The sequence below is a fragment of the Bos grunniens genome, chromosome 11 (assembly GCF_055505025.1).
Source record: "Bos grunniens cultivar Pamir isolate PY7600 chromosome 11, Bosgru_T2T1.0, whole genome shotgun sequence".
Taxonomy (NCBI): domain Eukaryota; kingdom Metazoa; phylum Chordata; class Mammalia; order Artiodactyla; family Bovidae; genus Bos; species Bos grunniens.
Window position 1 is genome coordinate 70,102,176 of NC_141175.1, and position 16,309 is coordinate 70,118,484.

At 40.6% G+C, this 16,309-nt stretch overlaps 1 protein-coding gene across 18 annotated transcripts in view; it reads right to left on the bottom strand.

The window, feature by feature from the left end:
* EML6 (EMAP like 6) overlaps positions 1–16,309 on the bottom strand; it is a 288,242-nt gene that overhangs the window by 43,168 nt on the left and 228,765 nt on the right. For 17 of the 18 annotated variants that reach the window (XR_015136910.1, XR_015136907.1, XR_015136911.1 and 14 more), the window contains 2 exons: positions 11,713–11,801; positions 7,083–7,259 (listed from right to left, as the gene is read on the bottom strand). Coding sequence is in view for 10 of the 18 variants with exons in the window: in XM_086326872.1 (XP_086182998.1) it covers positions 7,083–7,259; positions 11,713–11,801 (266 nt within the window). In the remaining 8 variants the exon portion in view is untranslated. The remainder of the gene's footprint in view (positions 1–7,082; positions 7,260–11,712; positions 11,802–16,309) is intronic. The other variant, XM_086326871.1, reaches the window with a different exon arrangement.

Genomic DNA, 16,309 nt, shown 5'->3' on the forward strand with positions numbered 1-16,309 from the left:
GGATTTATTAAAAAAGTAAACATTTACATTTAAAAAATGTAAGCAATGTGGTGGTATTTGAGCCTCTCTGATAGAGGGAAGGGGAAGAGCTTGGAAAGGAAGGGAGGTTATGGGAAGCAAATGGACGGTGCTACAGGACAGCATCAGATTTCCTGGGACGTGGTTTAAGGTACTGGACAAATGGGTGGGCTCTGACAAAGCAGAGTCTATTTTATGGACTCTACTTTGGAAACAAATATGGAAACAATATGATTGTCAGGGGCCTAGTGCCCACATCAAGATTTTAAATTGTCAAAGTGCCTATGTAAGACATGGATAGAAAAAACGCCTAGAAGAGAGACCTAGTAACTCAAAGGAAAGGAGAACAAGGAAAAGGGTTAAGAAGAAGACATGACATTAGAGTCTAACAAGTGGAACTTGAATTTTGGACAGAGAGTTGTGTGATGATAATATGGTCTTGTAGGCATCACCAAGACTTGATGACGTAGTACTCAGTGCGAGAATACTGCAACAGCATGGTGTCTTAGTTTGGTAGTTCAGTTCAGTTCAGTCACTTGTCGTGTCCGACTCTTTGCAACTCCATGAACCACAGCACGCCAGGCCTCCCTGTCCGTCACCAACTCCTGGAGTTTACTCAAACCCATGTCCATTGAGTCGGTGATGCCGTCCAGCCATCTCATCCTCTGTCTTCCCCTTCTCCTCCTGCCCTCAATCTTTCCGAGCATCAGAGTCTCTTCAAATGAGTCAGCTCTTCGCATCAGGTGGCCAAAGTATTGAAGTTTCAGCTTCAACATCATTCCTTCCAATGAACATCCATGACTGATCTCCTTTAGGATGGACTGGTTGGATCTCCTTGCTGTCCAAGGGACTCTCAAGAGTCTTCTCCAACACCACAGTTCAAAAGCATCAATTCTTTGGTGCTCAGCTTTCTTTATAGTCCAACTCTCACATCCATACATGACCATTGGAAAAACCATAGCCTTGACTAGACGGACCTTTGTTGGCAAAGTAATGTCTCTGCTTTTTAATATGCTATCTAGGTTGGTCATAATTTTCCTTCCAAGGAATAAGTGTCTTTTAATTTCATGGCTGCAATCACCATCTGCAGTGATTTTGGAGCCCAGAAAAATAAAGTCAGCCACTGTTTCCCCATCTATTTGCCATGAAGTGATGGGACTGGATGCCTTGATCTTAGTTTGGTAGGGTTGCCATAAAAAATGCCACATGTTGGGTGGCTTACACAGCAGAATTTTATTCCACACAGTTCTGCAGGCAGGGAAGTTTAAGACCAACGTGCCGGCCAATTTGACTCCTGGTGTGGGCTCTCACCCCGGCTATGGACCCCTTATATGAGCATGGAGAAACTTTCTATCTAGCCTTTCCTCCTCAGTGTGTGTGCGCATGGGGAGAGTGAGTGAGCTCATTGGTATCTCTTCTTATAAGGACACTAATCTTATTGGATCAGAGACTCACGTTTATGACCTCACTTAACCTTATTTATTTCTGTAAATGCCCTCTCTACATATCCAGTCATATTGAATGTTAGGGATTTAACATAGGAAGTTTAGTGGGGACAAAAACATTCAGTCCATAACAGACTGTGTGTGTGTGGCCAACACACCCAGAGCATTGGAGGAGTGTGACTATACATCTAGAAATGTTCTCCAGCTTGGGTCCATGAAATTCGGAAGGAAAGAGTACCAGGAAAATCAGATGAAAAAAAAGGAGAGAAGTGATACTATCAAAGTGGTTTATATTTGACTGGTTTTCAAATGCTTTTAAATTATGAAACTTCTTCTTCAATCAAATCTTACACAGTAGAACTCAAGAATAAAAAGGTAAATAATTCCATTTAAAATAGTGGACAAAAGATTTATACAAACGCTTCACAAATGGCCAATTAGCAAACGAAAAATGCTCAGCATGATTGGTCACCAGGGAAACGTAAGTTACAAACACAGTAAGATCACACTATCTACTCCTCAAGACAGCTAACCTTTATAAGTCTGACAACGTCAAACTGGCAACTAGAAACCTGACATTTTTGGTGAGAACATAAAATGATACAACCGTTTTGGAAAAAGATCTGGCAGTTTCTTATACCTGTGGCAGATTCATTTTGATATTTGGCAAAACTAATACAATTATGTAAAGTTTAAAAATAAAAAAAATAAAAAAAGATAAACACACATTTCCCCCAATAACACAGAAATTCCACTCCCACACATTTACTTAAAAGAAAGAAAAAAAAAATATGTCCACATAGATTTGTCCAAAAATGTTCACTGCAACTTCATTATAACCAAACACAGGAGAAGCATGTGTCTACTGATGGCTGGGTGGATAAACAAACTTTGCTATATCCGCACAGTGGAATTCTCCTCAGCTACAAAAAGGAAAGGACAGGATTATTGAGAGTTGGACATGACTTAGCAACTAAAACAACAACAACATTGTTACACACAACATGAAGAAATCTCAGAAACATTACCTGAGGGAAAGAAGCCAGAAATAAACGGTTCCTAATTGATCATTTGATTTATACAAAGTTCTGAAACCGGGAAAGCTAATCTATGGTAACAAAAACAAAAACAACATTGGAATCGTTTTTTCATCTGAGAGTGGAGCGGGGGTGGAGAGTGCCCCAGAAGTTAGCATGGGGGGACTTCCTGGGATAATGATACTCTTCTATATTTTGATAGGTGTCTGGATTACAAGATGCTTGCTCCTTGGAAGAAAAGTTATGGCCAACCTAGACAGCATATTGAAAAGCAGAGACATTACTTTGCCAACAAAGGTCCGTCTAGTCAAAGCTATGGTTTTTCCAGTAGTCATGTATGGATGTGAGAGTTGGACTATAAGGAAAGCTGAGAGCCGAAGAATTGATGCTTTTGAACTGTGGTGTTGGAGAAGACTCTTGAGAGTCCCTTGGACTGCAAGGAGATCCAACCAGTCCATTCTGAAGGAGATCAGCCCTGAATATTCATTGGAAGGACTGATGTTGCAGCTGAAACTCCAATACTTTGGCCACCTGATGCGAAGAACTGACTCATTTGAAAAGACCCTGATGTTGGGAAAGACTTAAGGTGGGAGGAGAAGGGGACGACAGAGGATGAGATGGTTGGATGGCATCACTGACTCAATGGACATGAGATTGAGTAAACTCCGGGAGTTGGTGATGGACAGGGAGGCCAGGCGTGCTGCAGTCCATGGGGTCACAAAGAGTAGGACACGACTGAGCGAATGAACTGACTGACTGACTTGGATAATTCAGGTGTAAGTGTTTGTCAAAGTTCATCAAAAGGAACCTTAAAATTGGTGCATCTCAATTATACATAAAATTTACTTAAAAAAAAAATGAACTCTAGGTAATGACATGCAAATTGAAACAATTAGGGGTAAGTATCCTGATGTCAACAATTTACTTCAAATCACAAAATCTAAGTGGTGGGTTTCTAGGAGTTCACTCTATTATTCTTTGAGCTTTCCTGTATGCTTGAAAATTTTCACAACAATATCTTGGGGAAAATCTTACATAGAAGCTCAGCGTACAAAAGGCAAAAACATAGAGTGTCTCTGGAGAAGGAGGGGAACTGCGCCCCTCCAGTTGCCCCCCAACCCTTATTTCCTGGGGTTGTCCCTAAGGAGCCTTCTGGAACTCCAGGAGTTGGAGGAACACACCTCAAAATTACTGCAGGAGACAGCCTTCCTGGTCACACTAGGGATGTGGGTGCTGAGCTCCCAAGATGAACAATAAATCTGGCTCAGGAGCACGATGCAATAGTATCGTGAGGATTTCAGGTATCTAAACACCTGCCCAGATCTCAGTCCACTAAAACCAGGGCAGCACTAACTTGACTTGTCCTGCTGGCAGTCTCATTTCAAAAAATGTAGAAGTAGCAAGGAAAACTGCTACACAGAACTGGACTCTTAACAAATAGAAAGGGCTGGTAGGTGGTAGTAACATAAATCACTGGGAGAAGGCTACCAAGTGGCTTCTTGATGGTCAATGAAAGGAGCACAGGGCATAATCAGAAGTGTATATTAGAAAAGGCTCCCCAAAATGATAATCTGAGGAGACATTAACAAATGAAGAAGGAAAGAAGGCATCTAAAGAAACCAAAGTGGCTGAAGAGGGAGTTGATGTATTCAGGTTTTAAATGTACAAGTAACAGAAGCAGGAGCAAATAACCAGGGATGAACACAAAAATATTCTACAGACAACTTTAGTACAGTTTCAAGAATGCAAAAATGAAAAGCTAAGACATCTGGAAAGGATTTTAAAGATATATTTTGGGCTAGAAGAAAAAGAGAAAAGTTAGGAACACTGCTTACATCAGATGGCTTAATATGAACAGGGAGCAGATTTAATGATCACCTCTATTAAAGGGGATGCTCCCCAAACCAGAGAGGTCCAAACAGAGCTCATGTCCTTGAGCGCAGACACCTTCAAATGTAATTACAGAAATAAGGTCAGTAATGGTTGAGAGTTTGGAAGCCAGAAGAAGTGGCATCCAAAAAAAAAGTTCCCAGATCCAAAAGGGAAAACACGTAGGCTCTGGCACATGCTGACTCATGAGTTGATGCAATCCCTGGAAGATTCTAGGGTGAATTATTACACAGAAGGTTGATAAGCACTTGGAAAAGTAATGATGACTAGGCAACAACAGGGGTTCACAGTGAACTAATTGCATATCTTTTATTGGTTGGTTTGTTTAGGAGAGATTAAAAATACCAGAGACATAATCTGGCTTTCAGCAAGATATTTGCTAAGTTTTAATGATATCTTATCAGACTAGAGATAGAAATATGAGCTCCATGATGGCATGGTCAGTTCAGTTCAGTCACTCAGTCGTGTCCGACTCTTTGTGACCCCATGAATCGCAGCATACCAGGCCTCCCTGTCCATCACCAACTCCATGGTCAGACAGATTTAAATGCCTGATACTAGGCGTCACTGACTCGATGGACATGAGTTTGAGTGAACTCTGGGAGTTGGTGATGGACAGGGAGGCCTGGCGTGCTGCAGTCCATGGGGTCGCAAAGAGTCGGACATGACTGAGTGACTGAACTGAACTGAATATGTGTGTATTAAGTAACAGAACGCCAAATTGAATGGGGGCTCTTGGTGGTGGTATTTGGTTGTTCTAGTCTTTTTTTTTTCTTCTATGATTTGTAACTCACACTCCTGAAATCAGAGAACAGTGTGATGCTGAAAGGGAAAGTAAATACTTTGGAACGGTATTTCAAAGATGTTGATAGGTTGAAACATAAACAAGATATGTTTGTGTGGGAAAATAAACAAAATAAATCTTATTTGGTACAAATACAAAGCTGTGTACTCATATTTTAGAAGATCAGTTGTGTAAGTCTAAGAGGGGGGATAACCTTACCATTTTGAGGAATAATATCTATGATTCAACTGTTTGGTATGGCAGCCAAAAGAGCTGATGCCATCTTTGTTTGATTAAATACAGAAATAAAATCAAAACAAGAAGAGTCCTACTGAGATGAACCCTGAGATGATCAGTCTGCATCTGAAGCACTTTTTTTTTTTTAATTTTTTATTTTATATTGGAGTTCAGTTGATAACAATGTTGTGTTAGTTTTAGGTTAGTACAGCCACTATGGAGAACAATACGGAGGTTCCTTAAGGAACTAAAAATAGAGCTACTGTATGATTCAACAACCTCACTCCTTGGCATATATCCGAAGAAAAATATGGCTTGAAAGGATGCGTGTACCCCAGTGTTCATTGCAGCGCTATTTCCAATAGCAAAGACATGGAAACAACTTAAGCATCCATCAACAGACGATGGACAAAGAAGATGTGGCTCATATATACAATGGCATTTTACTCAGCCATTGCAGAGGATGAAATAATGCCATTTGCAGCAACCTGGATGGACCTGAATTTGGTCCTAGAGGAGTTACTTTGAAATGGAATTGAAATGGGTAAGGGAGATTAAGAGTTACAAAATAAATGAGTCATGAGGATGAAATGAGCAGAGTGGGAATACAGTCAATAATAACATAATATCTGAACTAACACAGCGTTGTAAGTCAACTATACTTCAAAACAAACAAGTAAATAAACTCTTGAAAAAAGAGACCAATTTGTAGTTATCGAAGTGAGGGGTGTGGGGGGACTAGATAAAGGCAGTCAAAAGGTACAAACTTCCAGTTAGAAGATAAATAAACATCAGGGATGCAGTATTATGCTAATTCTTCTACATATTAAAATGAAAGCTGTTAATAGAATAAATCCCAAGAGTTCTCATCACAAGAAAAAACATTGCTTTTTCTGTTGTTTTGTCGCTGTTTAGATGACAGATGTTCACTAAACTTATGGTGATAATCATTTCATAAGGTATGTAAGTCAAATCATTAAGTACACCTTAAACTTATAGAGTGCTGCATGTCCGTTATATCTCAATAAAACTAAAAGAAGAAACAACACAGAATTTAATGGAATTGATAAAACAGAGGAGGAGACAGCTAGACACCTTGTTACTGAAGGAACTGGATGTTTAGACTGGAGAAAATGAGACTTCAGGGGGTCAAATACAATCTTCCCACGCAAGAAGGCTGTCAGAAGACTGGACTTATTCAACAACAATTCAGAAGGTAGAACTTTGGCTAAAGGAAAACAAAAATCAGCTCTACCTAGGGCAAAGCATTTTACCAATGGAGCGATTTAAAATGACTCGCACTACCTTGTGCAGTAGTGAATTCTTCATCTCCAGAAGTACGCTAGTAAAAGTGCCAGTCCAAGCTGTAAAGAGAATTCTTACTTTGCAGTTTGTGAGATGTTGGATTTGATGTCCACTGACAGACCTTCAGGGAAGAATTCTACACCACGAGACTCTGACTCAAACTAGTATACATAAGGTCACCAAGGTTTCTATGGGCATAAACAACCATGATGTAGATAACTGTACAACTGCAAATGTAAATAACTGTAGATAACAATGTTGATTACTTATTCCTTTGATATTTAAAAATCCACTTAAATACAATAGATAGTTTTGGGGTTATTATTTGAAACTAAGCAAATACATATAGTAAACATGCAATATTACCTTGACAGGATACGAGAAAAGCTTAATGAAACCAAAATCATCTCCTGTGGCTAAGAGGGAACAGTCTTTGGTGAGGCTGGCAGCATTTACATCAGTCACATCGCTGTGCACTGGCCAGATGCCCTCACAGGTGGGCCCCAGCACACAGGTCCACGTGTCCCACTCTATCTTCTCAATCTTGAAAAGAAGGAAAATTAATATATTTCGTACAACCCAGAGATCTTTTTGTTTGATTTAAAAGAAACAAACTGAGATGGAATAGTTCTAAATGATGACTTTGCTAACACCGGGTATTTTGAATGCTGCAGTGCCTAAAATCCTCAGCTGCATTTTTAAAGTGGCATATATATTGTCTCGATAAATCAACACTGCAGTCAAACCTCCATATACGCTCCCCTAGATAAAATGAACACGTCTGAATTGTGGACACCTGACAATAACAAAGGTTTTTAATTCTCACCTAGATATTTATTATCATGTATGCCATAAGCTGGGGCTTCCCTGGTGGCTCAGACAGAAAAGAATCTGCCTGCAATGTGGGAGACCCACGGTTGATCCCTGGGCTGGGAAGATCCCCTGCAGAAAGGAATGGCTACCCACTGCAGTATTCTTGCCTAGAGAATTCCATGGACAAAGGAGCCTGGCAGGCTATAGCCCATGGGGTCGCAAAGAGTCATGAAATTAAAAGACACGGAATTGTGAAATTAAAAGTCATGAAATTAAAAGAGCCATGAAATTAAAAGACCCTTGTACCTTGAAAGGAAAGCTATGACAAACCTAGACAGAGCATTAAAAAGCAAAGACATCACTTTGCTGACAAGGTCGATATAGTCAAAGATATAGTTTTTCCAGTAGTCACATATGGAGGTGAGAGTTGGACCATAACAAAGGCTGAGTGCTGAAGAATTGGTGATTTTGAACTGTGGTGCTGGAGAAGATTCTTGAGAGTCCCTTGGACAGTAAGGATATCAAACCAGTCAGTCCTAAAGGAAATCAGTCCTGAATATTCATGTGAAGGACTGATGCTGAAGCTCCAATACATTGACCACCTGATGCGAAGAACTGACTCATTAGAAAAGACCCTGATGCTGGCAAAGACTGACGGCAAAAGGAGAAGAGGGTGACAGAGGATGAGATGGTTGGATGGCATTGCTAACTCAATGGACATGAGTTTGAGCAAACTCTGGGAGATAGTGAAGGACAGGGAAGCCTGGTGTGCTGGAGTCCATGGGGTCACAAAGAGTCAGACATGACTTAGCCACTGAACAAACATCAAAATGCCATCAGGGTTTCTCAGCATCAGCTCTATTGACATTCCAAGCTAGATAATTATGTGCGTTCAGGGGCTGTCCTGCCCATTCAGCAGCATCCCTGTCCTTGACCCACTGGATGCCAGTAGCACCACCTCCCCAGGCTGTCCCCAGACATTGTCAAATATCCCTGGGAGAGAGGGCAAATTGACCTCAACTGAGAATCACTGAGCTAGATTGATCAATGGGGCTGATCATTTAGCAAAGTATTTTAAAAAGGCACAGGACAGAACTTTTTAAAGGACTGCTTCCTTGAAGGAAAGAGCAATAAGATTCTGCAGCTAGCTTAGTATTCTTTATGCTCTAGAGAGACCATCTTAAAAACTGGAAGAGATGTTCATACTCTATTGCGTGAATATGCGTTTTATCCTTTAAAACTGTTTTATCTGAAATTCATGGACAGGAAGATTCACAATTCAAATATTTTAATTCTGACAAAATCAAGGCTTTTCTTTCCTTTTTTAAAAAATAAAACAATAACAGTACCACCACCACTGTGGATTAGACTTTCCCAGGGGAATATGATTTTATTTACTTTCATTCAAGACCTCCTAGTGTACCTTATCAGTACAGTTTCTATGCACAAGCACTTTGAAGCACTGTTTAAAAAGCTATAAAAACTCATTAGAGAGCTGTAGCTAAAATGAAAGACCAGATTGCTCCCTGTGGATCTGGAAGCTGCTTCGCACATTGTTAATGTACCTCACCTTCCATTTCTGTAGTTTTCTGCTTGGCACCACTGCCTGCGAGGGAAACGACAAGATGTAGCTAGGATTTGAGTCACAATGTGAGGAGGTGCTATACATATTTTAGTCACTCAAATTTCTCATTTAATATTCTGTGTTTCTTCTGGACACATGCAGGATTGGAACCAAAAAACGGCGGTTCACTCAGTGAGTTTGGGTGTTCAAGGAAGGCTGCAGACCGAGGTGACGTGACGTGGTTCCCCCATAACTACCTCAGTCTTCTGAGCTGCAAGTGGAGTCTCCCCAACTCCTTATGACATCCCCAACTGACCTTCACAGGAAGAGAAGCAGGGAACCCCCCACTCAGGTTTCAGAAATGGGCTTCTGGTCACTGACTTCCTTAGAGATATGAGATTTCATTTCTGACACCCTCCTTGGGTGGCACCTTTCCTGGACTCATTATACAGGGAGGAATGGGGGTGAGCTGGTCTTGCTCACTCTATAGTCACCCCAACAGAACACCCTTGGCCAGATCTGAACACCATGCTATCTGGGGGAGGCATATGTCTAACTTGTCAGAAGCTATAGAAACTGCATTTAAAATGGAGCATTAAAGAATGTGTATATATATGTGTAACGTTGAGTTACATAATATGAGTCACTTTGCTGTATAGCAGAAACTAACACAACACTGTGAATCAATTATACTTCAATAAAATAAATTCAAAAAAGAATGATCCCTGTAACCAACAAAACCCAAAACGGGTAAATAAACTTGTTAAACACCCTGGAATTTAGACAGACACAAGGGTGTCTCCCATAGCACCTTGCCCCAGGCAGGTATGTCATTATCATCACTGCTTTGCAGAGGAGGTAACTGGAGCCCAATGAGAAGTGAGTCATTTAAATCCCGGCCAGCTTAGCAAGCAGAGGGTAAGTCGCGCTCTAAGGAGTTGGGCTCCTGGGATAGAGCTGCCTTAACTGCACCATGCTGCATTGGTGTATATAAATGGACATTTTAATAGCTGTCATAGTTAAAACTTTGCTGGGTAAGCTTTGTGTTAGTTTCATCATGACTATTTCTTTCTTTTTTGCAAAGGAAAATTTCAAAATCCTTCATACTTAATTGAGGGGCCTGACAATACTGCTAAGTAAAAGGATGAGCTACCTCTGGAGGTATTTTTTAGTCTAAAATTGCTCATCTGTTCCAAGTTGACCTCATCCTTCCTCCACCACGTGGTTCTACCGAATCTTATTTTAGTAAACTTATTTGGGGGACTAGCACTGGAAGGGAAAATACAGGTAAAGTGATGCAAAATGACGCTGCGTGGTCTAGGCTGTGGATGACACTCAGACCCCTCTAGGCTGGGACCAAAGCTCCGTGGTCCTTTGACTTTCTTAGAACCTTAATTTCCCTGTCTGTAAAATGAGATTGACAACTATCACACACCAGCCTGATTCATAGTAGGTAAACCACTCTCTGAGGGTTGGAATACAGGTATACAAAGTGCCTGGAACAGTGCACAGATACTCAGTGAAGGAATGGCATACTTCAAAATATCCCTTACTCAAGGCTATTAAAGTTTCCCCATAAAAAAAGTTAAAATAAAGATTGATCAAAGGTAAATAAACTGGAGTTTGGGAGTGAGATTAATCAATCCATTAACAATTTCCATTAATACAGTGCCATCGTCTGTAACCACTTGGGTATCTCATGTACTGCACATATATTGCCTTTAGAAACAATTAAAATATTATGAATGAACAGAAGTCCAGAAGTACCTTAGAATACTGGGATAGTTTATACTGCTAGCTAACTGAAGCTAGAGAGTGGAAGATGCCTGTCCCTCGGTGGCATACCCTTGACTCTTTTTCCTCTAAAGAAGCAATATTTCCTTTTCTTTCATCAAAGGTTACATAGTGAATAAATGAGTTAGAATGTCTCCGGGGACTAAAAGGATGTCCTTAGTGCTCCATCAGGCAATGACTTTTTTGGCCAACAGGGTTTACCAGGCGGAAGCACTGTACAGACTGAAAGACCAAAGCAGCCAAGCCTTTAGGAAGAGATTTCAGGAGTGTGTGAGTTCATGGATTCAAAATTTTGTCTAGGATTTGATTTCAGCGATTAAAAAATGATGTATGTGGATAGAAGCATGAGGAAAATATGGGAAAAGGTAACAGCTTGCTACATTAGGATGGTCACGTTGGGGATGGTTTTGTTTTGAAAAATAATTTCTCTTATTGTTGCAAAAGATATTGTTTACTATTGCAAACAGTAACCACTGAGAAAGCATGTTTCAGAATTTTAAGTTCCTAAAAAGCTTTGCACAAAATGACAGAACATGTGGAACAGGAAAAGTAATATGTAGCATTCAAATTGTTAGCTCAGTCATTGTCTTCTGGCAGAGAAAAATTAAGTAGAACACCAATTAGAGATTGCTATGTCAGTGGCACAGTAAATCCATACCTCCTCAGAAAGTAGGAAACCAGGGTAAGCAGTCAGATTTAAGAAATGGGCAAGCCTGAAAGACACACAACTATAACTCATTTTAGTGAATAGTAATGATAGGTTTTACTTAAATGCACATAGTAAATCATGAACTATTTTTTAAAAGCTTTGTGTGTGATTGTTACCTCGGAAGGTCTTATTATATGCCGTTTGCCTCTTGGAGCTTCAAAGAAGAGTTGTTCTTTGGCACCTGAATTGACTTGCAGTAATTTTCCTGTTATGATAGAATAAAGCAGGAGACAATTAACCTCTGCATTTATCTTTTCGTGATAAAATGAACATGATTGCAACCATTTGATATTTTCTATTTTCATTGATTTTAATCAAAGTCTCATAATTTGAGTAAATATATGCTGAGTGATCCAGGATGTACGTAAAGACAATCACATGGCAGGGTAGAAACTCCAAAGCTATGATTTTTAAACACATGAACCTTATAAAACCTTACCTTGAACATCCTCCGAAAAGAGAAGAATCGAGTTGCTACTTTACTCGGCTGCACTGGCTATTTTTCCAAAGCCAGACAAAATCTAACTTACGCTCTTTTCCCCTGTTGCTTTCTAGCCCAGAAATCTAGTAAAAGCAAACGGCATTGGCAAGAATTATGACACCAGAAGCAAACACCCTGTAAGAGTTCGTGTTTACTAAGATACAAATTCCAGATTTGCCATTTAACATTTAGAAACAGGAAGACAAGGACATATAAAACAAACTGTAAATGCTCATTCCATTCTCCCCTTCCCTTTTTACTTGAAAACTTGTGAAGAAATCCAAGACTTCTCCCAAAACAAAATGTTGAGCAAAAATAGTCTTTCGGTCTGATGTAAAATCTTGGATTTTAATCTTGGATTCATTTCGATTAATGTTGAAAACGATTAGATTTCTTAATTCTCTTCCTACCACATCAATGATTCTTTATAGCTTGAAAATTTAAATGACCCAAAAGATATATTTTTGAGTATTTTTTTCAGCATTTTTTTAAACAATGGAAAATCTCAAACACATATGGAAGTAATGGTATAAAAAAACCCCTAGAAAGCCAATGTCCAGCCTCAATGGTAAATTACCACATGGCTGGCCTTGTTTCAGGAATCTCCACTTATTCTCTCACCCCAGATTACTTCGAAGCAAATGTCAGATATCCTAACATTTTATCTGCAAGTAATTTAGTGTGTGTGTGTGTGTGTGTGTGTGTTGTGTGTGTACACACACTAGCATGTCCTCCCCCCTCTTTCTTACATAACTCTTTTATATCTGCTGCTAAGTCACTTCAGTCGTGTTCAACTCTGTGCAACCCCATAGACGGCAGCCCACCAGGCTCCGCCGTCCCTGGGATTCTCCAGGCAAGAACACTGGAGTGGGTTGCCATTTCCTTCTCCAATGCATGAAAGTGAAAAGTGAAAGTGAAGCCGCTCAGTCGTGTCCGACTCTTAGCGACCCCATGGACTGCAGCCTTCCAGGCTCCTCCATCCATGGGATTCTCCAGGCAACAGTACTGAAGTGGGGTGCCATTGCCTTCTCCATATTTTATATCTAGTAGTCTTGAAATGTTCTTCCTGGAAAAATGAATACCAAACTAAGAACTCTGTGATTTATACCATGTTCTTTAATGTTTAAGTGGGTAGCACTTAGATCTGAAATCTAGCTTGGCTATCCTTCAGGAGTTGCAGGTCTGTTTCTAAGTGACTAATTAAAAACAAGGTTCTCTCATTTCATAACTGAAACCTGAATCATTTCCAGTTTGCTGGGTTATAACATGGTGACGTGGGGGATTTGCCTTTGCTGTGAGGAGCAAGTAAATTTGAAAGCATTTTCTCTGAAATGGGCCCATTTTCCTGACTTACTAGCCAAACATACACAAAGTGAGAAAAGAAAATGAGAGTTAAATCAGCTTTGGCTATTTAGCATTATAAGAAAATGAGTAATCAATATTTTCCCAATGAACTAGATATATCTGCAAAGTGACTTTTAGAATTCTTAAGAGTGACTGCAGATAACAAAGGATGTGGGAACAGGAGTAAAAGACTCAATGGAAACATTCTTAGAATATACATAATTTCCTGACAATTCACTTTACACTATTGTTTCAAAGATCATACTTTCTAAAACAGACCAAAACCTATTAAAACAGCTCAGTGAAGTACTTTCTGACTGCAGGAATGTTTTTAAAAGCCACTTTGGCAAGCACCATACACCTGTGGCTACCTCCCAAGCCCACACCCCTTCCCTGAGAACTGCCCTGCACCCTGGACTGGGCCCCTGTGGTCACATCTGCACTCTGGAGGTGGACATTGACCCAGGAGTGACCACACTGGGCAATCAAATTCTCTCTCCTGGGAAACTGGAACCTTAGGCTGAATCAGTGGATGCCTTGCTGGGAGGAGATGGATGTGGCCTTTGGGACTAGGGGTGACATTTGGGGGTGACAGAGAGTGGGCCCTGTGCAAACAAATGAGGGAAAGCCTGCCTGTGCAAAGAGGGGCGCCACACGCAGGCACGAGACCCAGGGGAGCAGTGGAGATGGGCCCCTCAGAGCAGGAGAGGAGGGGAGAGGGGCACTCCCTGGTTAGGTTCCAGACATTTTCTGATTCATTCCTAAAGCCAGTTTCTCAGGAGATGTTGCTTCCTGCTCTTAGATTCTATGAAATATCCCTATTTTTCCAATAAAGTCATTCCTTATTCTTATTTTTTAATTTAAGCCAGCTTGAGTGGGTTTCTGAAACCAAGGATATGAAGAAATTAAAAAAAAATCAATTATTGTGTTAGGAAGGTAGCATTATGGATGTGTTTTTCTCCTCAAATTTTTGTTACTGCTGTTATTAAACTGTCTTTTTTTTTTTTTTTTAAGCATAGAGGAACTATTTAGGTCACCACTCTTTTTTTCCACTGCCTTCTACTCTGTAATATATAACCATGGAAACATTCTGAGGACGGGAGCAGAAGCAAAGGGCAAAAATTCTGTATAATCCAGGTATAATTTGCCCCTGAATAACAGTAACCTTATTCTTTTAGAATCCTCACCTTTTTTTTTTATTCACTAGAAATGTCTACACACACAGAATAAGAGAATTGAAAAAGACAGCTGTCCTCATCATGATGCAGGTACAGTATATCACATACTGCTGGGGCCTAGAGCTTTATAACCCACAGAGCGATTCATACATGCCACCCCAGCATCTATATAACCTACAACTTAGAACAATTCCACTGCTCAGGCTCATTCTCCAAAGAAGACATACAGATGGCTAACAAACACATGAAAAGATGCTCAACATCACTCTTTTTCAGAGAAATTCAAATCAAAACCACAATGAGGTACCATTTCACCCTAGTCAGAATGGCTGCTATCCAAAAGTCTACAAGCAATAAATGCTGGAGAGGGTGTGGAGAAAAGGGAACCCTCTTTTACTGTTTTGGGAATGCAAACTAGTACAGCCACTATGGAGAACAGTGTGGAGATTCCTTAAAAAACTGGAAATAGAACTGCCATATGACCCAGCAATCCCACTGCTGGGCATACACACTGAGGAAACCAGAAGGGAAAGAGACATGTGTACCCCATTGTTCATCGCAGCACTGTTTATAATAGCCAGGACATGGAAGCAACCTAGATGTCCATCAGCAGACAAATGGATAAGAGAGCTGTGGTACATATACACAATGGAATATTACTCAGCCATTAAAAATAATACATTTGAATCAGTTCTAATGAGGTGGATGAAACTGGAGCCTATTATACAGAGTGAAGTAAGCCAGAAAGAAAAACACCAATACAGTATACTAACACATATATATAGAATTTAGAAAGATGGTAACTATAACCCTGTATGCGAGAGAGCAAAAGAGACACAGATATATAGAACAGTGTTTTGGACTCTGTGGGAGAGGGCGAGGGTGGGATGGTTTGGGAGAATGGCATTGAAACATGTAAATTATCACATGTGAAACGAATCGCCAATCCAGGTTCGATGCATGAAACAGGGTGCTTGGGGCTGGTGCACTGGGACGACCCAGAGGGATGGAATGGGGAGGGAGGTGGGAGAGGGGTTCAGGATGGGGAACACAGGTACACCCATGGTGGATTCATGTCAATGTATGGCAAAAACCACTGCTGCTGCTGCTGTTAAGTCGCTTCAGTCGTGTCCGACTCTGTGCGACCCCACAGACGGAAGCCCACCAGGCTCCCCCGTCCCTGGGATTCTCCAGGCAAGAACACTGGAGTGGGTTGCCATTTCCTTCAATGCAGGAAAGTGAAAAGTGAAAGTGAAGTTGCTCAGTCGTGTCTGACTCCTAGCGACCCCATGGACTGCAGCCTACCAGGCTCCTCCATCCATGGGATTTTCCAGGCAAGAGTACTGGAGTGGGGTGCCACTGCCTTCTCAAAGTAATTAGCCTCCAATTAAAATAAATAAATTTATATTAAAAAAAGAACAATTCCAAAATTGGTGCCTAATATACCAAACATATTAGGCCATTTGCAATGAAAATGGGAATCAGATGTCCTATTACAGCTTAAACTGTAAACGATCTCACAGTCCTGGTGTTTCTGGAAATGAACTAACATCCTCTAGAAAATACTCTTCCATGTTTTCTCTCTCTCCATATATATGTTTTCTTTCTTAGGCATTCTGTGCAGAGGTAGCTGATGTTCCTGCAAAACCCCGATGTGCTTTTTGGTTTTCCTGGGACCTGTGGTTGCCATGGACACGGAAGGCTGCGGAG